At 40.4% G+C, this 25,919-nt stretch overlaps 1 protein-coding gene across 8 annotated transcripts in view; it reads left to right on the top strand.

Annotated features, from left to right (window-relative positions):
• Nucleotides 1-25,919, top strand: part of FGGY (FGGY carbohydrate kinase domain containing) — a 148,109-nt gene that overhangs the window by 95,121 nt on the left and 27,069 nt on the right. For 7 of the 8 annotated variants that reach the window (XR_003570671.1, XM_027879032.1, XM_027879030.1 and 4 more), the window contains 4 exons: nucleotides 3,375-3,522; nucleotides 4,856-4,930; nucleotides 8,079-8,199; nucleotides 10,766-10,860. Coding sequence is in view for 7 of the 8 variants with exons in the window: in XM_027879032.1 (XP_027734833.1) it covers nucleotides 3,375-3,522; nucleotides 4,856-4,930; nucleotides 8,079-8,199; nucleotides 10,766-10,860 (439 nt within the window). In the remaining variant the exon portion in view is untranslated. Of the gene's footprint in view, nucleotides 1-3,374; nucleotides 3,523-4,855; nucleotides 4,931-8,078; nucleotides 8,200-10,765; nucleotides 10,861-25,919 lie in introns of those variants that run through there. The other variant, XM_027879036.1, reaches the window with a different exon arrangement.

Here is a 25,919-nt window from a genome sequence, read left to right as displayed (position 1 = left end):
GAAAGAACACCTTCCACTATCCCAGGTTGCTCCAAGTCCTGTCCAACCTCTCCTTGAACACTCCCAGGGATGAGGCAGCCACAGCTTCTGTGGGCAACCTGTGCCAGGGCCTCACCACCCTCCCAGAGAAGAATTTCATCCCAATATCCCATCTAAACCTACTCTCTGTCAGTGTGAAGCCTTTGCCCCTTGTCCTGTCACTCCAGGCCCTTGTAAATAGTCTCTCTCCATCTTTCTGGCAGGCTCCCTTCGAACATAGTGTCTTGTTTTGGAGGATTATTGGTGATGATGATAAATTATCTGCCTGGAATCTCAGCAGAATAGTTCAGACAATCTGCTTTATTATGTTTAGGATGTTCTGTGTGTGGGTGTAGGAATTTGCATCTGTTCAGTCCTTGCATACAGCCACAGAAGGAAAACAAAATGAGAATTCCATGTTTGGGTGTGCAATTCCATATTACCTTTGCTTGCCATGGTAGATGCAGTGCTGTGAGGAGTTAAGCACATGCATGTCTGGATCATTAAAACAAGAACATCTGAGGTCACAAATCCCTGCCTGTTGCTTTCTGCTGCCTCTCACCTACTCCTGCATCCCTAAACCTGCCCTCCCTTTCTCCTCATGCTGCCTATGAGCAGATATGGAATGGCAAGTGCCTGCTGAGCAGCTATCCCAGAGGCTTCTTTGTGCAGACTCCTCCTACTCCTTTGCCCACACCAGAGCAGTTTTCCAGCTGCATTTATCACCAGTTCAGTAATTTTGGTAACTTGTGAGGGCGTGAGAGCTCAGACAACCAGCTCCTGCTGACCACTGCTGCTGAGGACCAGGCTTGTGCAACCCTCCCAGTGCTATTCCTATGTCCTTTATTATCTTCTTTTATTGGAAGTGGACAGGGTTGAATTACATGAGGATTTTCTGGACAGCTGTAAATTTAACATTTGGTCAAATGGTTGGCACTCTGCAAACAACAAAACTTGTTTTTTTCCAGGCAATTCATTGAGTTGCAGAAATTGCTCTGATGCATCGCTTTTGCTCTTCAACCTACATATTGTGTAGGTCTGACATTTAACCATCACTGATGTGTCAAATCCTGCACAAGTAGGCTAGAGTAGGAAATCAAAACAAATAATATAATCATTTGTGTTCTGAAGTTTAAATAATTCTCTTACCTGGAATTACTATTTCTAATCTTTTGGAGGAGAAAAATATCTAACTGACAGCAAAGTTGATGTGCCCTCTGGCACTTTGTGAAGTGCTGTGTTTTAGGACAGAATTCCCTTTCCTTTACATCTCAATGCCACTTCCCCATCTAAAGAGACGTCTCCTGAAAATAAAACTTTGAAGTTACACACACGGGACCCGTCGGCAATTCTGGGATCTCTGAAGTGTAACGTAATAACCGTATTTGGCAGCTTTCTGTACCTCTAGATGGTTTAGAGTCCTTTTTTTTTTTATTTATTTAGAAATCTGAAATTTTTAGATTTTTTTTCCCTGAAAGATACCTGTTGGACTGTTCTAGGATTCTTGAACAGATTAAATACCAGCCTCTTGATTGATGCTTTCTGAAGTTATGTCCCAAATATCAACATAAACCTGGGCAAACTTGCATTGATTTCTTATTCTCCACTTTCAGCACAGTTCTTTTTTCATAGCAATAGCTCTGCAGGTGAGATGCAGCTACCACTGATACCTTGTCATAGAACTGAATAGAGAAAGCTCTGTGAGCTGACGGTGTATTATAATGGATAACCCAAAGGTGGGAGAAACAGGAACTGGCAAGTGTTTGAAGGATTTTGCCAGACCAAATGTAGTCCCTTGAAACCTTGTCTATATATAGAAAAAAAAATAAAATTAAAAAGGTTTGGGGGGGGGGAAGTGTAATTTCAAGCTTAAGTGGGTTTAAAGCATATTTGGCTCAATTTCAGCCTCTTTTTGTTCAGTCCTTGTGTTCTGACAGAGCTGCACAAATGACTAATCCTTGTGAGAGCAGTCAAGCAGGATGGAGATGAGATAGAAGTTGGGATATCTAGTGGGTCTTCTTGAGTGAAGCTTTCCTTTTTTCCCCCACTTCCCAACAGTCAAACCCTGATTTAGACTGGAAGTAAAATGACTTTATCCGTAGCATGTACTGCTTATAGTGCAGTCTTTAGGGATGGAGAAAGCATGGCCACTTTCACAACACGGGGAAAAAAAAAGATTGTGACCTCAAAATTATCATAATTTAGGTCCAGGAAGACACATAAAGTACATTTTAAAGGACGTGAATAATGATGTAAATTAGTTATTTTAATGTCTTCCAAGTGTAGTTCATTTTGAATGATATCCTCTGATAGCATACACATGGTAAGGTATAATTGAAAAAACATGCAGCTGAATGGTTGAATGCAAAGTATAAATATACAGCTGCTAGTGGGTCAGAAGTCAAACTAGTAAAGCATATGCCAAATTCCCTCAGGGATCTCATTAGTGCATGATTGAATATACATGTAGAGGCTAAATGAATATCACTGTTTGGGTCTGCAGTGGATGAGACAATGACTAATCAATTGTAATTAGGGTTAGATGCTGTTATTGACCCACATGTCTAGAATTAAATGCCCCACTTGGAGATTTCCAAGGAGTTGAAAAATATATATGGATTTGTTTGTGATAGGGTGAGTGTTTGAAAAAAATATTCCGAGCATAATTGCAACATTTTTTAAATGGAATGTCACCAGAGTCACTGCAAGCCAAGGCACTGAAGAATTCACCATTAGTCCAGGAAAAAGTCTGTTGGATATTGTGGAGTTGGGTGTAGCATCTGAACTCAGATACAATCATATTTAGGCCCATGGTGGGCTCCTCCCTAAAATAGCAGCCACTCACTTTCTGTCCTCCACCCTTAGTGCTGCATTTTAATCATAACACACACTGAAATAATTATGGTTTAAAAAAGGAAAGCTCTACATGCTATTGATTAATCAGAGAAATTTTTAAACATTTGCAAAGGAATTTGATTTTCATTTCTGTCTGGAATCCTCCTCTCTCCTCCCTCTCCGCCTGCTTTTCTCCAGCTTTCCTCACACAGTGTCAGCACCTTTCTGTGGGAGATGAGGATCAGCAGCCCCAAATATCAAACAGCTCTGGCTCCTTCAGGGACCCGGAGGAGTCAACGTACAGACTCAAGGTCACATCATCTCCCCTCATCCCGCGAAATTAAGGAATTCAGGTGTCCTGTCGAGCACACGTGCAAATAGACGTCCCTCAGTGCCATGGGCTTGGCAAGCAGGGGGATTTTGCTGTTCTTTGATGGGTTTTGTGCATTTGATGGTAGTACAAATGTTTTATGTTTGATGAATAACCTCCCCTCTCTGTTTCCAACTTGTTTTTCTCCTAGTGCTCACAGCATATATACATACTTGAACAGTCACCTGGATCTGATTAAGAAATCTTTGCCTGTGGGTTTCCTCACTGTTGATTTACATGTTTGGCCAGATTTCCATGGTAACAGATCTCCCTTAACAGATCTGACACTAAAGGGCATGGTAAGAAACAGCCTGTCTTTGCAAAAAGGTCAATACAGGGTAAAAAAAAAAAAAAAAAAGGAGCTTTTCCTCAATTTTGAGTGTACTCCTCCTTAGCTGTTTACACTATCCCATAGGATTTGGGTTCCTCGCTGCATTTTGAAGTGTTAAAGTAGAAACCCAGAGATCACTGTAGTTGAGATATCACTACAGCCACATTTATTTTCTAAAAATACGAGGAGTGCTGTGTGTGTCCCAGGATCTTCCCTAGGAGTCACATTTCACAGCGCTTGCTGTTGCTATCTCACTCGTCTACCAAATTTTGATTATTTCTTGCAATGAATTTCAACACAGATTTGGGTAAACCTATCTGGAAAAGGCGTGAAATATTCTGATGATAGATTGCTTGATTTAAACAGCTTTTCTGCCCATTTTTAAGTGTTTGGATGTTTCTTGTTACTGAGCTTATGGTGGTAGATCAACTGGGTCACGAGGCTGTGCAGAACTATAACGGAAGAATGTCATAGGGGTATAATTTGGTGATATCAAAATACCTGGTGATTAATGCATAAATGTCCTTCAAAATGGCATATTGTCCTTGAAATGAGCTTCTCAAGCTACTCACCAGCACCAAAATGTGCAGTATTTGAGGGTGAGGTAGGAAAGGGTACAAGCACTGCAGCATTTAAATCACAAATGAGGGAAACATTAAAAGAATAAAAAAAGCCTATATATTTTTGGGTCCTAATAATATCTGCTTTATTTTATGAAAGAATTATATGCTGCAGCAGAATCAGAACTTGCTTGGTATGATGCCTCTATGCAAATGCTGTTAATAGCAACCCATTTTTTCTGTCACAGTTATGGCTGCATTCAGGTCTTGCCTATGCTGATATTAATCCAGACTAACTACAGTGCAGTATTGATTTATGTCAGAGTAAAGGAGGCTAAGATATTGTATTTAATTATTAATTGTGTTTCAGTGTTAGGGTGCTTGGATGGGAGGGGGAGAAATGCTTTTAAAAAGTTATTTTTATGTAATAGCATTTTCATATTATTACATTAAATACATTCACGAGCAATATCTGAGTCATAACATAAAACTGTCAGAGTTAATCTATCTCTAATCCCATACAATATGCTGTTTGTTCTTTATTTCTTTGCAAGGGCAAGAATAATTTATGTGGTTCTTCCCCAGATCAGGAGTAACATGTTTAACATAGCATTATGTGTACAGCTCACAGAAGTAAGGCTCAGAATTAGCGTTTAAAACTTGTTACAACAAGAAGCCATAGAAAATAATAGAGTTTTATGTTGGCTGGATTTGTACATTTTCTTTTTGATCTTTGCACAGGTTGTTGGACTGACATTGTCCCGGGGTCTGGATGAACTTGCCCTTATCTACCTGGCCACGATCCAAGCCATTGCTGTAAGGCATTTTAAGTGCATAAAAGAAGAAATGAGTTGTCTCGTGTGCTGTAGCAGAGTGATCATTACCTTCTGCTAACCAGATTTCTAATAATACATGAATTCACTTAATGGACTTCTTAAAGGAGCAAGAGGTTGTTTATCCGCGTTGGTGACTATTCCCAACTGTGGGTGAATCGACAGGCAGAAAACGGTCCCCTAAAAAGTCTTTTCCTTATGGCAGTTCTGTAAATGGAGCTTTTTCCTCTGGTGCAGATGTGAGGAAGAAGCTGATAGTCCATGGAGTAGTGTTACACCATGGGCTGTCTAAAGGGAAACCGAGAGGGGAGAAAAAAGCTTTGGCAATTGTACAAAGGACCCTGAGCTCCCCTAAAAGCCTTAGCTTCAGATTGTTCTTAAATCCATGGATTTCACAGCTTGTCTGGTGGATGAGGCAGAGCTCTGTGGCACAGTGAGCAGCAGGGTCTGAGATGCAGTTCACAGCTCCCAGACCCACCAGAGCAGATCTTCCCCTTCGTGTCCCTGCTCCAAGGAGAGCAGCTGCTTCCCGTGGCACTCCCAGCCTGTGTCCGGGTGGATGTATGGAGTAGGCAGGGAGGCTCTGAAATGTCCCTGATGTTTGCCAACACTCAAATGGGGAATTTTATTGGAATACTTTTCTTTCTGCCCTGATTTTCTCTCGAACCCAGGATTTCCAGTTCGCAAGAAGTTCTGTTCTGAAGCAAAAACCTGGGTCATAGAAGTTGTTTGGAAAACCTGGCACAGGGTATTTTCTGTGGGGCCTTTTGGTGACCAAAATCCACATTCCTTTGACATCCTTTCTGTGATTTTTAATTTTTTTTTTTAAGTTTGCTGAACTTGAGGCATTTTTTTGCAAAACATTAACAGTTTGATGAACTGGGGAGTTTTCCTGACAAAACTCTCTTCAGCTGGAAAACTTCCAAACTCCTCTCCTGGTTTAACAACAACTTTGCTAGGCTGGGTCAGCCATCTGGGATGGAGAGGGTGGGCGGCTGCTGTGAATTTACTGGGAATTGTCCATCTTATGTGTTAACCCTCCCTCTTCAGCAAATAAGAGGAACTTAACCCCAGCCTGGAATTCATTGTTGTGAGTTTTGAGCCTCTTTGAGAGGAAAATAGCTTGGTTATACCTGATGCTTCAGCATAATCCCACCATTGAAACAGGAATGCCTAGGAGAGGTTGAACAATGCCAGGGACTGATACTGCCCCTGAAAGGAACTTCCCAGTCTGGAACAGGTGCTCCCTGATTATATGCTGCTAACGAAGTGGAAACCTTCTCTGCTGGAAATCCTGGGAAAGTCACCTATTATCTCATTGTATGATACAGCTCAGATTTTATTGTAGAACACAAATACTGCGTTTAAAACTAAATTCAGCAGCTGTATACCTTTTTGATACCCGATTGGGCTGATTTAATGTAAAAAAGCTGTCCCATGGTTTTCTTTTCATTGTAAGTTCAGGGAAATTAGTTTTTCCTGAAGCAATATTGAAACAGTAACTAAAAAGTAGACAGAGAACATTGGGTTTGACTTGATATATTTCCTAATTGCCAGTGTGACACCTAGGAAATTTAATTTTCCTCCCATGCTCCTTCACTCCCAATTTTAGCTTCACTTTATTGAAGGAAACAGTTGTAGTAATCCTGCACCATTAGCTGCCTTCAATGGGTGCAAGATAAACTTTCAACCCAAGTAAAAATCTTGTACAAAGTGTAGGCCTGCCCACAGAATGTTAATCTCTAGTTTTCTTTTCAGCAGGAGACGCTTTTTTCTTTTTATATAAAATTTGCATTTGAAGCCCCTCAATTTGCATTTTCTCCAATCCAGGATTAAATTAGTTCCCCCCCCACCCACGGTGAAATAAGTCTGGCTTTAATTTAAATTGCTGTGTGAATACAATTTTCCAGGCAGGTAAACACAAAATAATTTTCACAGCGTGTTCTTTCTCAGGGTCTTTGACGTGTGTATGTTGTGAGAGAAGTTGTTAATAAATTTGAATTTCAGAAGCAGTGAATCTCCTTTTAACCATTCACTGCAAAATGCGATGCAACAGTTGGACGGCTGAGAACACGATCAGGGGTGTAATTGTGGCCCGTTCTGAGCAGACAGATTCCTTTTAGAGCCGTTTATTTTTCCATAATTAAAATTGTGGATTTGGAAATTAGCCCTCTGTGTCAATAGGGAAGCGATGGATTTAGTCAGCTGGGGTTGTGGCTGCTCAAGTTCCTCTTAACTGCTTGCCTAAAAATCAAAATATATTTGAAGGCCTGTCCAGAAAAGTGCTGGTCATTCATCGTGGATGTCTCCGTCTGATGGAACTCTGCTTGTTCAATTTTCAGTGGCTTTTATTTGAAGAGGAGTTTATTGCAGCTGCAGACATCTTAATGAACTTGCAGCATGACATAAAGAAAACATTAGTGTATGAAAACTCTGACCAGGTTGTTTTGTGAGGAATCTACCTACAAAGAATCAGCCCTAAATTTTGCCTTAAATTTGGCATTTTGTCAAGTCTGAGCTTCAAACTTAACTTCCAAGGTATTTTAAAGATCTGGGAGGTTTTTTTGGTCAAATAGTTTGTCAAAGAAGTGTGAAATACTCCTGAAAAAGGGAAATAGGGAGAAGGTTGTCTTCAGTGAGGAGCTGGAGGCAAGCAAAGCAAACAAAAGGAGAAAAGCTTTTTTTTTTTTTTTTTTTTTTTTTTAGATGGCAAAGCATTTGCTTTGGTTGTTCTAATTTGAGTTTCTCAGAATTGAGACTGTAAATGAAAAGTTTAAAATCCGCCTGCATTTCAGATGTTTCAATTAATCCAGGCATGAAACGGAACATTTTATTTTGTGTAGGGCAAAGGCCAAGAGAAATAGTTAAACCAATACAGAATTCTTCAGGTTTTCTTTTTTGCTGAAAAGACAGAAAACATAGGGAGTTTTATTTGCTGTTCTTTTTTTGTTCTGTTTTGCTATTTGGCTTCAGAATTGAAACCTCTTCACTGAGAGGGATTTTCAGATGCTATTACACAAAGTAAATAGAAAGTTTCAGCAGGGATGTCTTTACATAGAAGTCCATATGTCTTTGCATATAGTTCTGTTCTCCTGTGCTCATCTGGCTTGTTTTTCTCTCCCTTTTTGAAGTTAGGAACAAGACATATTTTGGAAACGATGCAGGCTGCAGGACATGATATCAACACGCTGTTTCTGTGTGGTGGGCTGAGCAAGAACCCTCTCTTTGTGCAGATGCACGCTGACATTACTGGTGAGTTTGGGGAAGTACAGGGAAAGGAGTGGAAACTGCTTTTATTTTAGGTGTCTAAGTACCTTGTCTTTGGAAAAATAAAGACTTGCTTTGTACAGAAAAAGCATATAATGAAATGTTACTTTATGAGCTTCATCCTATTTGAGTTGTGACACTTCCTGCCCTTGCTGGGCATTGCATCCCTTGTACAGAACAATTCTCTCCTGAATTGCTTCCATGTCTGTATCACTCATAAGGTTTAGGGGACAATTTCTGCACCCTTGCTCCTGCAGAGTGTTGTCTTTGGTTTTGTGGAATTCCTGATGGGTAGAAGGAAGCTCCTGGATCTGTGTTTCACTGCAATGTCAGGCCTACGTGGTATTTTTGGTCTCCCTTCAGCCTGTGTGTGTTGGACATCTTAGCACACCTGTGAGTCAGTTGAATATACTTTAAAAAATGTGGAAAAAATAACAAAATTTAGTGTAAAGGACTTCAGAGGAACATTGAATGATGTGTGTTTTGGGTATATTTCAAATAAAGACCAGTTGAGCTGTCAAGAATAAAGTTTAGGGCTCAAATTTGGGGCATTTTTTCTGGAGATCTGACTTGCCCTGACATCAAACCACACTTCATAACCTTGATGCAGGAAGGAAGATGAAAACGTGCCTTATGTCCTTACCTGAGAGGAAAACAGAAATGGAGAAGCAAAAAGCCTATTGACCTTAAAATTCACTAAATGCATTGTAGTCAAAGTGAAAAAACGATGTTGTCAGGTCTGTGCCTTTCCTCATAGAACTCAGATGTTTTAGGTGAATTTCAGCTGCGTGTGGAGTTGTGCTGCTGGTCTGTGATGTGTAAAAGAAAAGATCTGTGAAAAGGTATTCTGATTAAAATGTAATCACAAGTTCTTTGACTGTAACTAATGGCCAAGTACAATTCAGTACAAAAAGGCCTTTTTGCAGTCTGGAGTTCTCCCCCATTTGTAAAATCAGTGACTGACAAGGGATGTCAGAGTTCATCTCACTGAAATGCTCTTGGTTATGTTGAACTCATTAGAGCCTATCAGATAAAATAACTAACATTCCAGGATCAATCCCCCATTCTTTCCCGAAAAGAAAAAAATCTGAATATATTATTGTTAGCTGCAAATGCCCATGACTCAGCCATGCAGACATCCAATAGATAATTCCACAGGCCACTTAAAAAGTATCTTGATCTTTTTGTTTGCCTGGTAAGAATTCCGTATTCATTCTGATGATGCGGGAAATGGGCAGTAAATTTTTGAGCACGCTGAAAATTGCTCACTGACGCCTGACAAACAGCCCTGGAGCTTTGAGCCCGAGCTTTAGATTTGCTGTTTCAGGTTGACCCAAGTCCTGAGCTGTGATCCAGCTGAACTGGAGGAATGCTCAGGTGACAGGGCAAAGTTGCAAGAAGAATTTACTTTGTGTCAGTAATTGCTGCTTATATTAATAATTTTATCCCTCGTTTTGCAAAGTGTGTATTTGCCTTTTCCTCTCTAGGAGTTGTTCATGGCTACTTCAGGTCTTCCTCCAAATTCCAGCTCCTTCTAATCTTCCAGCAGGGTCTCAGGAGCAGCATTTTTTGGGGCGTAATATCATGGAGACTATTCTCAGAAGGAATCCCTCCTCCCACCCCTGTGTTTGCATCATCATTCACTCAATGACATTATCTCAGTAATGGAAGTTTAGCCACATGCCAAATACTGTAGGAATATTACATTTTTCGGCTTAGTGAGGATAAGCATCAGAAGTGCAACTAGAAAAGTATTTAGACTTATGCTCTTGGTTTAGATGTTTCAGGAGAATTAATGAAGCAGGCTAGTTTTTATTTATTAGTATTTTTCCTTCTGTTTTTACACTGGTGAAACATATTTCAGACACTCACACTTTGTGTGAACCAAAGGGAAAGTATGTTCACGATAGTACCCCTGGTGATGAAACAATATGTTTAAATTCTGCTTCAGAATATATATTGTTTGTTTGTTTTTCCAGTGTTTTAATTTTGTTTTTGAGTATCTTGCATAATTTGGAAGGCAAGTTTTCCCTTATTATTTCATACATAGCTTGAGAAAGTTTGCTACTCATATTTTCATGTCTTCCAGCAAAACCAGCCTGGCTTTGTTGGCTGTATATTTAAAACCAAACACAAACAGTCTTTTGTTTGTTTGTTGCAAAAGAAACAAAAAGGACACCGCCCTGTTTTCCCCTCCAGGTCAACTTTTAATGGGCACGTGGGTTTGGAGGGTGCGGGTAACAGGTTTATACCAAGCCCTGTGAGATAAATAGCCAGTGTAAAAGATCTGGGGGGGTTGTTTTTTGTGTGCTTTATGTTCTGCATTAATATTTGCTGAAATAGTTGTATTTAAATCCTACATTTTTCCTGGAGCCTGGAACCACAGAGCAGAGTGATTTACATTAACCTACAGCAGAAGGTAGCTCTGAATGGAGTCATGAATAATGGTTTTCAAGCCCTTTTTGATTTCTTTTTTGCTTTAATTATTTATGGTGCTGCTGGTGCAGTCCCGCTGTGTTCTGTCTAACAGACCTGGCTCTTTCCTGTGCAGGGAAGCCTGTTGTCCTGTCCAGAGAGGTGGAGTCTGTTTTGGTGGGTGCTGCTATTCTTGGAGCTTGTGCTTCTGGGGACTTTGCATCTATACAGGTATGAAATACCTGATTTTACTTTTTTTTTTTTTTTTTTTAATTTTAATATGTTTTACACCTTGACTTTTGGCACCACACACAGACTTCAACCCAAGTGGAAGAGTTTGTACCTTCTGTTCTGCACGGCCAGACAAGAGCCAGCATTGCCTTCTCCTTTCCCTCTGTTTAACTCCACATTTGGGTGTGTTGAGGATTTATCTGCCTTTTCACTGTAGGGACAGGCATGGAAGCTGCTGTCTGTGAAGCTGGGCCATGTAATTTTACAGACAAAACAGGGAATTTGGCAAGGCTCTGATCCTGCAGGAAGGTCGTGCTTTCATCTCAGTTATATTTGTCCCACTTTCCTTCCTTCATATTGAGGAATGTTAATCATAAGAAGCAGCACAGCACTATTTATGCAGTAAAATATAACAAACCTATAGCTCTTGTCTTGCCCACAGTGAATGCAGAGTTAATAATGAGAATGGAACTTCATGATTATTCATGTTATCTCAATCCATTAGCAGTTGCAAAAGTAGCAGTAAGGCTTTTATTTCCAGTGGATCAACCAAAGCATGACTTAGCGGTGTTTATATAAACAACACTGGTTTACAGAAACCTGAGGAAGGGGCTGAATTCCCCACATCGTGCCTGTTTTCCCACCTGGCAATCCCACTAGTATGAGACATCTCCTCTCTTCATGCTGCACAAGGACATTAAACAACACACTGCATTCAGTTGGACAAATTTATTTATCAGGATGGTCCCTTGTGCTTTTACATACATTTTGCTTTATAACATCAGGCACAGATACTTGTAGATGAAATTTTGCACAAAAGCTTATCTGGATATATTTTCTGAATAGGGAGTTCAGCTTCTTGACCTTGTTAAATTGATGCAGTTCCACTGGAATCAATAAACAGCTCAACATAAGCTGAGGAGCTGGGCTGTGCTTGGCATTTCTCCAAATGGGAATATTCTACAGTGCTGTGTAGGTTAGCAGGAAGAGCAGTTTCCTTTCATAAGAATTTTTCCATTAAAATTAATCCCCTTGCAACAAATATATAGTGCAATATATATATATATATATATAATATCTGTATGTAATAGTTCTAATGCTTGTAAGAAGAACTTGTTTTGATAAATGTAAGTTCGGTAGGAACTTTGGTGACAGGACTTTATTTCTCACTCTTCTGTTAATCTTTTGCCTTCAAATACATATTTCGTTCCACGTCTGCCATGTTTTTAATTACTATGCAATAACTGAACATCTCAAAACTGATTTTATCCAGTCTGTTTTAATCAACATTTGAAAAATCTGATGCTGTGAAGTTTTCTGTGATGTTTTTGTATATATTTTGGTGTATTCACTTACTTTTAGTTTTAAACCTTGCCCTTATATACAAAAATATTTCAGAAGCATATCCAATAGTGTCAGAACAGATACATATATTTTATACATACTTTAATATGTCAGTGTTCATAACACACTCCTTCAGATGTCTTTTTCAGTGAAACTGAATCCTTTGAACCAGCCATGTTGCAGACTTTGTAACTGCAATATGTTGGATTATGTAAAAACATTTTTAAAAGAGTTTAGCTACACGGGATAAAGGAATGAGAAACTGAATACATTTATTTTAGGGACAGGAAAGTGTAAATGCATATCTAGCACTGCAGTTCAGTAACATCTCTTACATTTATTTTTGTAACGCATGTTCCAAAACAACCCTTTCTTAGAGGTGCTGTTGCAAACATTCAGCATCATTGTAGACTTTGCAAATAATAGAGGTTATTACCTCTCCTCTAATAGATGGTTTGTGCTTAATTACCGTCCTTTCCAAAGCTCTTTGTTGGCTCAGTCTAATAGTAAAGGAGAAAATTGTGGGTTTTTTCAATAATCTCTCTCCTTATTTCTATGGTTTTTTGAAGGGGATTTTTTACTGTAGCTTTCCCACTCACTGGTCACATTTCTCAGAATGATTTTTGGACATTTCCACTCAATGTCAAGATCAAAATGCTTAAAAGCTCTCTGGTTTTTATGGGTTGGCTCTTCTCCATTTTCTAAAACTCAAGCCTTTTTGGGACAGCTTGGAAGTAGCACCCAAAGCCAGGATCCCTCAAAATCACTTCTGATAATCTTAGTCCAGCTCTACCATGCTCTGCTGACTGAAGGACTGGCTGCTGAACAAACAGCGAGTCCCAGTGGTGGGGCTTAACTTTGGGGATGAAATGATACCATGAGCTGACCTGCTTATAATGACTGGAACATTAAAGAGCTTTACCTTTGATGTCCCTAAATAAGTTTATTCTCACAAAGAAACAAGCACTGATATACCTCCCATCTCTTTTCCCTTTCCATACCACAGCAGCAACTGTTCGCAGGACGCAGCATTTTATTCTAATTCTTAATTTTCGTATATTTTTCTTCATATTTTGAGTGATTTGGGTAAAGATTTTCATGCTTTCTGCTGACCACATCTGTATTACCAACATTCTCAGTATGCTGAGCCTGTACAAAGAAGCGCTGGAAATGAAGGTCCTTGCAAAATTTGTGACAATTCAGGTTAATTTGCAAGCTCCTAGTGTGGATTTAAAAGTTCAAGCCCCTTGAAGCTGCAATTTCATCTTTAGGTAATTTGATCAAGGGAAGATTTATAACCTCCATCTCTCAGGCCTGGTCACCATATGTTGTTGCTTCAAAGAACGTTGACTTCCCTATTTTCCTCTTCATTTACTCTCCCTGCATTTTTCTCCTCTGTGGTAAAACAATTGGTCTATCCAAAAAGAAAAAAGAACATGCAGTGTTGTGAGATCTTCCCCATTTCATCTCTCCGTTATTTAGTTTCTAGAAACTCTGGAAAATGGAGAAAATAAACCGAATTTCATCTTGGTTCATCTTTTAATTTGTCCAAATGCTACACCCTTTTTCTGTGAGTGGTTTTGTGGTACCCATGAGCTCTAACATAGGCTGGCTGTGTCCCAGCAGACAGTGCTGTGTAAAATCCTGTGACATAAAGGTTTTTGAAATACAGACTCTTATTTTGGGGATTTGGATTTTTCAAATGTGTGGCATTGAAAGAAATAACCCTCACATTGCTGCTTGGATGGGTCAGTTTATTGGTTCTGGCCATTCCTGTCATGCTGAGCAGCAGGATCCTGGGTTTCTATGGGATTGTTTCTATAGTAAAAATATAGTTTCCGGTTTAGCAAGCCAGCAGTTCCCTCTCAGAGAAAATGTTCAATAAATAAATGTCAAAGTTTCCAGTATATCCTCGTTACTCTGCCTCACTCGTTCATAATTGAAAATGGGAAGAAGGTGCTGTTTGACTTGGCAGTTATCCAGCCCTTTTTTTTTTGAATAGCCCACTCTTTGGGACAAAGCTGTTCACGAGGGAACGGGATTATTGCCTTATAAAACCCTGCAGCCCCCTGACTATTCCTTCATTGCGTATTAAAACAATTAATAAAATTACCTGTATGAAACCAGATAACCAGATTTATTTTGGATATTCTGAATTCATGTGGGACATTGTTACTGGCCAGTATGGGAGAGAAGAAACTCTGATTTTCTAAAATGCATTTTGTTGGTACCTCTCTGTAATCAGCTTTCTGTAATAATTTTCGATGTCAAACATTCAGCCAGAATTTAGAGTCCTCATGATGACAAGATTTTTCAGGTACAAATTGACTTTCAAGGGAGGTTTAGCCTTTTTTTTGTTAGTTTTGGTTGTTGTGCAAGTTACTGGTATATTCTGCAAAAGGATGGGAAAAAGCTTTTTCATTATTTTTGTCAAGCAGATTGGAGGTGTCTAAAAATGAGCTGGATTCTGTAGAAAGAGCTTTTAGGTAATTATCTAATGTGGATTAGCTGAATTATTTAGCAGCAGTAGCAGCTGAGCAGGTGAAATACCCCCTGGGCATGATCTGCATCCCTGGAAGCAGCAGTAGGAGCTGTGTGGATCAGGATCACTGGCTCCTGTGTCCATAACTCTGGACTATATTGCAGGTGGGGGTTGAAGTTATGGTGGTGCAGGGGAAATGATTCACTTACAACTCCACTAAAGGAGCTCAGAAGAGTTTTGTTTGTGCACTGCAGGGTTTTGCTTAATTTAGTGGACATCTCCTCTCAGTTGTCTCAGGATGTTGTTGGGTGGTAAAGCATAAAATCAAACAAAAAACCCCAGAGATAACAGAGGTTTTATAAAGATCAGCGAGGAAGAACATCTGATACGCAACTTATTTGCCTTTTAACAATTAAAATGTTACAGATTGTTATGAATGTAAAGAAGTTCCTCGGCACAACAGTTAGTCCACAACCTTGGTAATGGACAAACTGGCAATGGGGAATAGGCAGCATTTCATAAGAACACCCATAAATAGTACTGGGACATATTCAGCACTTCTGCTGACAGAACTGGAGGGGATTAGGCCATTTCCATTTCTGGATCAGGCAGTTTCTGGCATAATTTTCTTCCATTTATTTCAATGGATGTACTTCAGTTGATGATCTGATCCTCTATTCCTCTTCCAAAGCATTACCTGTCGGGTCATGGATTGAAATTATTACAAGCCTCTTGTTGATTTCCATATTTTCAAAAGGAAGAACCGAGTAAAAGATCAGGGAGGGGATAGTTGTTTCCTTAGAAATGGTAATAACTTGGGAAATCAAAAGAGGAAATAAAATGACTTCTCCCGGTTGAGTTAGGGAATGTTGCCTTCCCTCATCTCATTAAAAATTTAAAGCACTCTTGTTTTTGAGCAGGGTGAATTAGTAATTAAGTGCTGTAATCAACTTGTGTAAACATAATATTGAAGGAGAACAGCAAATTAATCATTTCGTTGGCTTGCCTTCCCCAATTAATGCACCTTTTAGTAAAGGCCTTCCTGCCGTGTTGGGATGGGTTTTTTCTCCTCTTTCCTTAATCAGAAGAGTTATGAAAGGCAGAGGAAGGAGATGGTTGTTCTTAGGCCCCCGGTGGTCCAGGGGAAAATTCACTGCACTGTCACTGCAGAGATCCGGGTTCGATTCCCGGTCGGGGCCCCTCCCCGGGCAGATGGAGCTCGTTAGCCCGTAAGGCAATCCATCTACGTCGCAATCCATCTACGTCCTGAGGACCTCACTGCCACCGTCCAAGCGTGCTTGGCCCCGGCAGATGAACCTCAGGATTAAAGGGTGGGCTCAGTTCCGCGCACGCTGTGTCTCACCTAAAAAATCCAATGCGCAGGCTGGAAGGTGGAAAGACCTTCCCCGGTTCTTCGTTCGCGAAGAGACTGGCCATTATACATTAATGTACACAAAGAGTGTCCTAAGGTGCTGTGATCTTCCCTTGCTTTTCTTCAAAAACTCCAAATCTGGGAATGCAGAGTTTGAGTCCAAGGTTTAGTGGAGACAAAAGTGGAGTGGTCTTGAGGAAAAAAACAAAACCCAAACAAAATCTTAAAAAAAAAAAAAAACAAAAAGCTCTTGCTTTCCTAAGTGGTGTGTTGTTTGGTAAGGCCTCTTCTTCTAAGTGATTTTGAGAACCAAACTGTTTTCCGTGTAATATGTTGGATGCCTGTGGAGAACATTTACAGTTCACCAGGCCTGACTCAAGGCAGTGACTCGGCAGTAGCAGAACTCCATCCCTTTACCTCTTTCCTTGGTGTTTTGACACTGAAATACGTCTTCCCTTAATTGAAAGTGGGTTTTTTTTCCTTGTGTAATAAAGTTTGATTCAGTATGGCATGCATGAAACCACCAAGATACTGGCAATGCCTCTGGCTTTTGTATAGAGTCAGCTGTCTTCTTACCAGAAATCTTTAGAGAAATATAGATGAGGGAGAAAAATGAAAAGGCAGTGATTTCATGGCCACTGTCCAGTTCTTTGTGGCCTAGAGTTTATGGTACAAAGAGTGCCTTTTGAGTTAGCATATTTTGGCTTTACTGTCAGAAGTCTTTGCAGTGAGGGTAAAAAGCAGATGAATCACAACTACTCTTTTGCCCTACGGTTGATCCTTCTGTATTAAAGCTGAGAAATATAAATGCTGGTTTGTCTCTGGCAAGCACAGAGTGAGCTTTCAATCAGTTTGAGAGTGTGATTTTTTTTTTCACTTTTCAAACCACAACAAATATACAGAAACCTTTCTACTTTCGTTCAGCTGACTCCAGTGGACAGTGTTTCCATGTGGTTGGAGAGTCTCTCTTGGTGGGAGTTAAATCACACATACAAGCACCACCACTTAGAATCACACAGCTGAGATGTGGCTGCAGCTTCCACAAAAGTACTTAGAAAAGTACCCTCTGTCTTGTTGCTGTTTACTGACATGTGATACTGGTTGACATCTGTTGCCCTTCTCATTTGAGGTCTGTTTGCTTTACTAACTTTAACATTTCCACATTGCTGTGCTGCTGAAGTGCAGATACACAAATCTCCTTGCAGTCCCCAAGGCCCTTTTATGAGAAGCAGAGCTGCCACCATTTGATATCATCCTGCTGGCTGCCTTTTATATTGGAGTGGAGAGAAATAATTCTGTTGCTGTGAAATGTTCTTGGTGGAGTGCAGTGTCTAGTGCTATATGTTGTCATACACTTGATGTATGATCAGATCAGTACATGCTGTGCAGTAAGTGTTTAGTTCATTGTCACAGCACATGATTTGTGGTCGGTTTATATCACTTGAAATTATTACAGGTAAAAACTTGTCTAAGAAAATGTCAAAGTTTGTCACAGCAGGTCATATAGCTGCTGAAGTGACAGATGATCTTAGTCCATAATCCTAATGCAGAATTCTCAGTTAATGTAAATCAGCATTGCTCCAGGATTTCAGAGGAGTGACACCAGTTTACTCCAGTGCCCTGATCCAGTCAAGCACTCAGGTACATCATCTGACTTTAGGCAAGAAGCTCAGCTGAAGATAAGCAGGACTGCCCCTGTGCTGAAATACTTTACTGGATCAGAGCCCAAACAGGAATCTGACACAATTCACTGGAGATGACACATCTTGAAATGATAAAGGTGATTACAGTTCTTGCAATTGGTTTGTGTTATTACATCTTCAGGAACAAGTTGTGGATGCCACAAGTTGTGGATGTGTAATAGGATGCAAAGGTGGTGTCTTTTGTTAAGTGGTGTGCTTTTGTGGAAACCCAGCATGTCTGAATTTTAAATGTCATCCAGTACACAAATGTTCAGATTTGGAATTTCTCAGTAACTGTTTCATGACAAGGAAAGGCAGCTGCTGTGGGTCAGTGTGATGTGTAACAGGACTGCCCATTTACACTAGCTGAGTATTTGTTCACACACAGGAGGTAACAACCTCAGAAATCCAGTGCTTAGAGATGGGGCTGTATTATTTTTCTGAAAGTAGGTGGTTTAATTAAAATGAAATCAAACATGGCCTTTCCTTTGGGCATTGGCAGAAGGAGACAGGGCTCTGTGTGTCAGGACATCCGTGTGACTTACCTGGTTATTAATTCTGGCTGAGAGTGGTGATAAAGGTTTTACTGCCTATTTCCCACATTTACAAGGATGGACTAAAAGGTAATGAAGACATCTCAGAGGGAAGCATGACGAAAGAAATCTGTTTAATCTCTGTCTTTGTGCTGAAGGTGTAGCCAGCTTTGTGCGTTGGCACAGAACTTCACCTGAGTTCTGGATCTTGCAGGCACACCCCAATTACTGTATTAGAAACAACCACATGTATGTCAATATAATTGCTCTGTCTGTGGGATTAATACTTACATTGTCATGCCTTTTAGCTTTTTAAAAACTCACATTAGCTGATGTTGGCAAAGAATAAGATGTAGTGTTTTGTTAATCTGCAGAAGTTGAGACTCTTAGTAAACCAGTGGTATTCTTCTCATCTGTCAGTAAGCCCAAGACCTGACAAGCAGGAGAAAAAATGCTGCCTGGAATAGTTCAGGTTCTGCTTCTGTGTATTTTTGTAACAAACCATGAAATGACCACAGTGGAGTTTGTCTAAGGAGATGTACAATTAGTTGATATTTTTTTCAAGAAGAAAAAGCTTGTAGCAGTTTAATAATATCACAACTTACAGATTTTCCAGCTTGTTGACCTTGTCTTTTCTTGAGGAAAACCATAAATATGAGGAAACCATAAATGTGTCTTTATAGTAGATAGTTACTTTCTTTAAAATGTGCTGTGATCCTTCTCCTTTCTATTTTAAGGACAGATCTTACCCACGTACTCAGAGACACGGCTGAAGTCATTCGGACCTTGGACTCCCCTTCTGTCCAGGCCATTTAAGCAGGGAAAAGCGTGATAGCAATATTTTATAGGCAGGATGAGTGCAAAGGAGGATACCATGGATCCTTTGTAACTGTCAGTAGCCAAGAAGGTCCTTTTCAGAGCGTGTCTTGCTTAAATGATGTTTGGGGTGTCAAATGAGTTACAGTCTCACTGCCCTCATCTCTGCAGTGGCTGAGCAGAACAACCTTCAAGTTATGCACTGGAGAATTGGAAACTCAATCTGGCTACATTGTGAGATTAATTTTCCATCTGGGATTTGCACTCTTGCAATGTCAGCACAGGGATCAGACTGTTCCGTGGTGAAGCACAGGCGTGTGGAGTCACAGCACTGTCTGAAATGCTCGAGGGTTCTTCACAATAAAGTTTCTGAAGGACATTATGATCACTGAGTCGTGGGATTTGATGCCAGTAACTCAAGCCATTAGAACATGCTTTTTCCACCCTATATTTGAAAAAGTTTTATGTTTTACATATACTAGGTTGTCCTTTCTCCTAAAGATGTCTAGAGGGTTCTGTTCCTCAAAATTCACCCTATCTGTACAGTTAAATAAGACTGTTTACCATCTAGGAGTTTCCAATGCATTTAATTTTGTTGTGGTTAACATTAAAGACATTTTCCTTTATTCCCTTTCATATAATCATGGATCTGAAATGGTGAAGGAGAGATCCCATAACGCTTACTAGTTTTATTAGAAGGCAGTTGCTTTGTTAGCATATTAGCTTTCCTCAGAATTGGAATCCAATTCTCATTTTTCTTTCTTTGTTCCATTGTATGTTTTTGTTTCCTTGGTTTCTTAGATTAGACATACAGCAACCATTCCCAGCCCCTTCTTTCTTGTTTTGAAGCAACTCTTCACACATCCTTTATGTAAATATTTCTGAGGCACAGCTTGAAACTGGACAATGAGATGTAGAGAGAATCCATATGAAATTCCTTCATGACTCTGTTTTGTTTTTATTGGGACAAGTGTCCATGTAATGAGTAGCAAAACCATAATTGTCACTCTGAGGGAAGTACAGGCAGAAAGGCTGACCACCAAGTGGGCACGGAAAAGCCTAAGTTGCAAATTTTTGTGCAGAGATATTCCTCCAGATGAGGGTTGAAAAACACTGGGAGAACACAAATAAGGAGAACTGCTGTGCTCCTTTCTTTCTGTGCCTTATAAAGGTGTATAAGCAGCAAAAGTGAGCTGGGTTGTCATCTTAAGAATGATTTATAGGGCATGTACTCAATGTGTAGCACTGCTGGGGCTGCATTCCCCTGGGCATTACTAACCCTCAGCACATAAATACATCGTGACCCACGTGGGGCCTGTTTGTGTGAGCCCCTGCTGCCTTCTGCACAGCCTCCTGATGGTCCTTTTCCAGGTGAAAGTCCTTGGGAGGAGTGTGGGTGTGGAAGCTCTGGTGGGAGCACATTGTTTGGGCAAGGAACAGAGTACAGTGAAGTGTCAGTGCTGCTCCTTGCTAAGCAGACCGAGGTGCTTGGATCCTACCATGTCACTGCTTTTGGAGCTTGGGAAGCACAGGGGACCCTCAAGGGAGAACTGTCTGGAAAGTAAACCAACTTCTAATCAATATTTTTTCCTTTGGAGAGTCTCTGCATGATAGGAATATGTGGAGAGAGCTCTACCCCTGAGCCCAACCTCTCCCTCCCAACGCCATGGGTTGGATGATGGTAATGGTCACATTTGGAAGTTTCCTTCATTGCCCAGCCCGGTAGCACAGAACCAACTTAGGCATCTTGGATACATTCAGCAAAATATTACTGAGTCTAGTACCCTTGTGTCAGACTCCTTTTGCTTTCAAAATGTCTGGTAGGACTTGATTTTTGCCTAATTTTCCCAGATTTGTGTCTTTGTATCTGTTGCTGTGAAATGACACATTTCTTTTAACTTGAAGAAATTCAGGCATCGAGTCCTGTATCTTTAGACAGAGGGAAGCAGCTTGGATGTCTTCCAGCAGATAAATGGGATATGTCTTAGGCTCTAGGTTGGGAGCTGGCACTTACTTTAGGTGTAGGAGGTGAGTAATGGCTAAGCTGTATGAAAACCTTCTGATAAATGGGGTCTTTTCGTGATGAGCTATCTGCACGTTCCTGGACTGGTTGGCATAAAAGCTTTGAATACACAAGCACATTACTCATTATTTACTGGTCGTGGTTGCAAGGTTGTTTAATTTTGCAATAGTCCCATCTAAGGGATGATTCCTGCATTGCATGGAAGGGAGACTAAGCAAGATCCACTTTTTTATTTGCTCTGTATAACTTTGCTCCTGTAGATATTCAGCACATATGCCATAAGACACAAAATGCCAAATTTGGGGCTTGCTGGACATGGAAGTTCCACTAATCCCAAAAGAGAACCAGGCATGGAAAGAGAATAAAAGAAAGAAGACAGGTTGGAGGAAAATTTGGCTTTTCTCTTTTGGCACTAAATCCCAGATATTTCCACCATCTCCCTCTCCCTGCTCCTGCTCTGATGTTGTTTATTCTTTCCTCTTGTATTCTTGCCCTCTTGTCTGTGCTTCTCTTTTGTTTAATAATTTGTTTTTTTCTTCTTTTATCAACTGTTGATTTCTCTTCTCTTCTCTTCTCTTCTCTTCTCTTCTCTTCTCTTCTCTTCTCTTCTCTTCTCTTCTCTTCTCTTCTCTTCTCTTCTCTTCTCTTCTCTTCTCTTCTCTTCTCTTCTCTTCTCTTCTCTTCTCTTCTCTTCTCTTCTCTTTTTTCCATTTTCTTCCTTTTCTTTTGTTCTCTCTCTCTCTTTTCCAACTCTTTCCTCATCTCAGTCCCTTACCCCTGTCCTCTCACAATAAAAAGCAAGGATGAAGGGATGGTTTCTGCTGCTCCCTCACCTCAGGTCCACTCTCAAGGCTTGTAGACTCCAGTAAAGGCTTTTGGCATGTCCTCTGCTTTGTGGGTACAGCATATCCACGCATTTCCAGCCCTGACTGGGCTGTGCCAGTGTTCTTGGACTGGAAGAGGAGAGATTTATGATGGCACTGATCACAGAGCTAAAATAAACTGCTCTCCCTCAGCCAGAGGAATATGAGTTTGTAAATGCCAGCATTTTATACACAAAATGAAGGGCACAGGCTGAGGGAGCCAGCTGCCTGGGGTAGTTGTGCAGGGTCTGAAAATGGCAAGTCTCTAAAAGCAAAGAGCCAGAAGAAGTCATTTATATTAAAACAAACTCTGTCATGAGTCATTTGACTTCTTTTTCTCTTACACACATAGTTTATGTCTCAGGCCTTCTAAGGCCCAAGTAACATCTGATACTCCTTAGGCTGAGCCGGCTCTAATAGGAGTGGGATCCTGCTTGCATTTACATTTGCCACTTAGAACTCTATTTAATTGGAGCCTTGTGTTTACAGGCTGTAACTATTACTTATTTGCCATTTTTATGGTAATAAAAAGATTGTTTGTCTGCGATTCCGTCCCTGCCATGCTGTTGAATAGGTCTGTGTCCTGAGCAGCAGCAGGGAAAAAGTATCCCAAGTGGGGCTTTTACTTTTTGCCTCATTCATTTTTCTCCTGTGGCCCCAGTTGAACAGGTCAGCAGGTAATAGGGGGGATGCAGGTCCTTGCCATCCCTCCCAACCACTGTCTCAGTCTGATGATACCAGCAGAGCATCACTCCACATTTCTCACACTGTTTGCAATGAGCTGCAGGTGATCTTCCTCCCTTCTCCTTTAAAAGAACCAACCGAAAGGGTACACTGTTTGAAAAATACAGCTTTGCCTCTTTTACCAATTTTATTTTGTTTTTCATCTTCTCCCTTTGTCTCCTCCCTTCTCCTCCCACGTTTTTGTTTAAACATTTTTACCAGGTGCTTTAGGTACAATAAAAAATAGTTAATTGCAGCTATAAAATATGAAAGGTCTATGAATTCTTCAAGTCTTGTTCCTGGCTTGTTCCAAAGCCTATGGAGATCTGAAAGAGGAAAATGAAACACAGCCAAAGGGCAAAAAAGCTTTGTCTCAATCCAAGGTTTATAGGGAGAGGATTCAAACCCCTCATCCAGCTTCCCTATCCAGTCGAGGACAACCCTCAGCCCCCCTGCTAAAAGCAGCTGCACCTTAATTAAGAGCATGACTCTTGTTCCCTCTAGTGGCTAATTACACAGCATCTCCCTCACACCAGCATGTCATTCCCCTGCCTTTCCACTTCCCTGCCTGATTTTCCTCCCATCCACATTTTTTTGTTGTGTTTTGTAACTGTCTCAATTCCTCTGAGTGATGGCATTTTCCCTTCTTTGGATTGTGAGTTCAGAAAGCTGGGAACCCTCCTATGGGGAGATGCTGCCGTATATCTGCAACACAGCAGCAGGATTCCAGGGGTTTTGCCCATATTCCACCCATGCTGGATTTTTTATAGCATTAGAAGTAAGGGTTAAGGGAGAAGGGATTTTCTTGGTTTATCAGCATCCCTGTTCCTACTGTAACTCCTTGAGTACAAACAGATATGGATGCACAGAACTGTTAGACACCTCAAATCGCAGGCTTGTTTAATGTACTGGAGATAAGGACTGAATTGCCTGGCTTTCCAGATCAAACAAATACCACGTAAAATGTAGTGTAGTATTTCCTAGTGACACAGGAAAAAAAAATCTATGTTTGCCAAAGTAGTTCTTATTAACAGCCTGGTAATGGGAGACACTCTGTGCTAGTTCCAATCTAACATAAACTACTGCAGCTTCAAGTTATTCTGAGTTTACCTCAGTATAAATAAAAGCAGAATTTGGCAATGGGAAAACAATATGTTACCTAACTCAAGAGTCAGAGTAGGTAGTTTTTATTCACAATTCAAGTACTGATTCTTTCTATGTCTTAGGCAAGTTGTTTAACTTAGTTCTTCATCCATCTGATTTGTGAAGCAGATTTAGTGATGTTTAGATACCTCAGAGGTGGGGTTTATAGTTACACCAAAAGTGATAGAATGAAAAGTGCAAGGAACATGATGATGTTAATGCTGTTGCTCTGGGAGATTAAAATAAATCAGAATGGAAGGGCTGGAGACTGACAACACTACTACACATAATTGGAACAACTTTTGACTTCAGATCTCACTTTAGAACTGCAGTTTTATTATTTGTGATAATTTACATGTCTATGTATATAACAGGAAAGATGGCCTATGTAGTATGGCATGGCTACAATTCTGATTTTTATAACAATTTTTAGTATTTACAGCATTCAGGACTTTTAAAGGTTGTGTTATACATCTGCACTGAAATCCTTAATGTGAAAAATGCACTTTATATGCAGAATTCTTGTTTTTTGAAAATATTTGGGCAGGAATGGTCGACCACATCCTTTAAAGCACAAATTCAGCCATGGTTTGTATTGGCAATTCCTTAGGAACAACAAAGGCTAATTTCAGAGCAGCATTTTCATTCCCAGGCCTGTAGTTTTAGACATCTAATGCCTTGTCCAGCACGTAACTGAGGGACTGGGTGCTCATTTTGCTCAAGTATGGAGCTTCTAAACTGCAGTTATAGATGTTTCTGGAGACTTCTGAAAATCAGTTGTTATTCTTTTTTTGACTGCAGTGGGACCAGGATTACCAGAACCAACAGATGCATCTTGCTTTGCTGGGCATTCTCCAGTTTGCATCTGAAATTCGTTTGTGACAGGCCAGTAACCCAAGGAGTGTAATGTAAAACATTCAGCAGGATAAGACCTCCTTGTTAGAACTGTATCCTTTTTCTTGTATGTCTGGGTTATATTCTTTTAAATTAAGTTACTGAGTTGTAGAATGACCCACATTCCTTCTACTCCTGTAAAAATGAAATGACTGACAGCTTTCCGGTTGCACACGGTCCTGCTGCTTGTTGGGAGAGGAGGGGGCAGAATGGAACCCTACCAAATTTTTGACATATTATAAATAAAGATTGTTGAGCATGAGAAAATGGCTTCTTATCAAGGGTTTAGCTAGATCTGTTGCTGATCCAGTCTAATCCTATATAGATCTTCACTAATTATTCCAATACCAATAACCAAGCCAGAGCGGAACAATGGATAAGTGTGTTTAGAAAGGTGTACTGTAAAATCAAGACTTTCATCAGATAAAAGTAATTTAATATATTTCCCCCTACTCTAGAATTGCCACAGACAAAGAAATGCCTTTGAACAAAAACTAACTTCTTTTTTTTTTTCAGATTTGCTCCATTAAGCAATTTCCAAGGTACAGAATTGCTGCTAATGGAAAAGCGAAACAAATCTGGGATTTTGAGCTAGTGGAGTATTCGTGCAAGTGATTAGGCTGTACAAAAGGAGCATTCATCTTGAAATGACAGATAAGTGCTAAGGACAGGATTGAAAACTGTAAATATGTTAGCACTTTAAGCGAGAGCACAGCTCCAGCACTTGTGAGACTCATCAGCTGCTGTAAACAATATGGATCTTTGAGATGATCTCTGCCGAGATCTCAGCACATTAGATAATGATGGAGTTGTTCATTTTTGCTTCTTCTGTTTTGTTGGTTTTTTGTTTTTGTTTTTTTTTTTTCTTTCAGAAAGTACTTTCTGCAAAGAATAGGCCCATAATGATGCCAGCACACACTTCTCTCTCTCCATGAGCAGAGGCTGCAGAGTCGCTGTGGGGGGCAAAGAACAACCCTCAGAGCTGGGCTCTGCCCTTCCCGATTTATGCACGGGAGAGGAACAGTATGTGCAGCTGCCCTGCAACTCTCCTTGCAGGGCTGTGCCTTTACCCACGGCTGGGAAAGGCTCTTTGAGGTCACCCAGCCTCAGTTCACAGTTAGGACACTGCAAGTGCGATTTTAAAAGGCAAAGCGTTCAGGTGGTGGCAGCGGCTTCCCTCGTGG

Source organism: Empidonax traillii, unplaced genomic scaffold (assembly GCF_003031625.1).
Source record: "Empidonax traillii isolate 1590-97213 ecotype Southwest subspecies unplaced genomic scaffold, ASM303162v1 scaffold50:size1795014, whole genome shotgun sequence".
NCBI lineage: Eukaryota > Metazoa > Chordata > Aves > Passeriformes > Tyrannidae > Empidonax > Empidonax traillii.
Note: the sequence above shows the minus strand (reverse complement) of the source record. Positions and strands in the feature narration are given on the sequence as shown.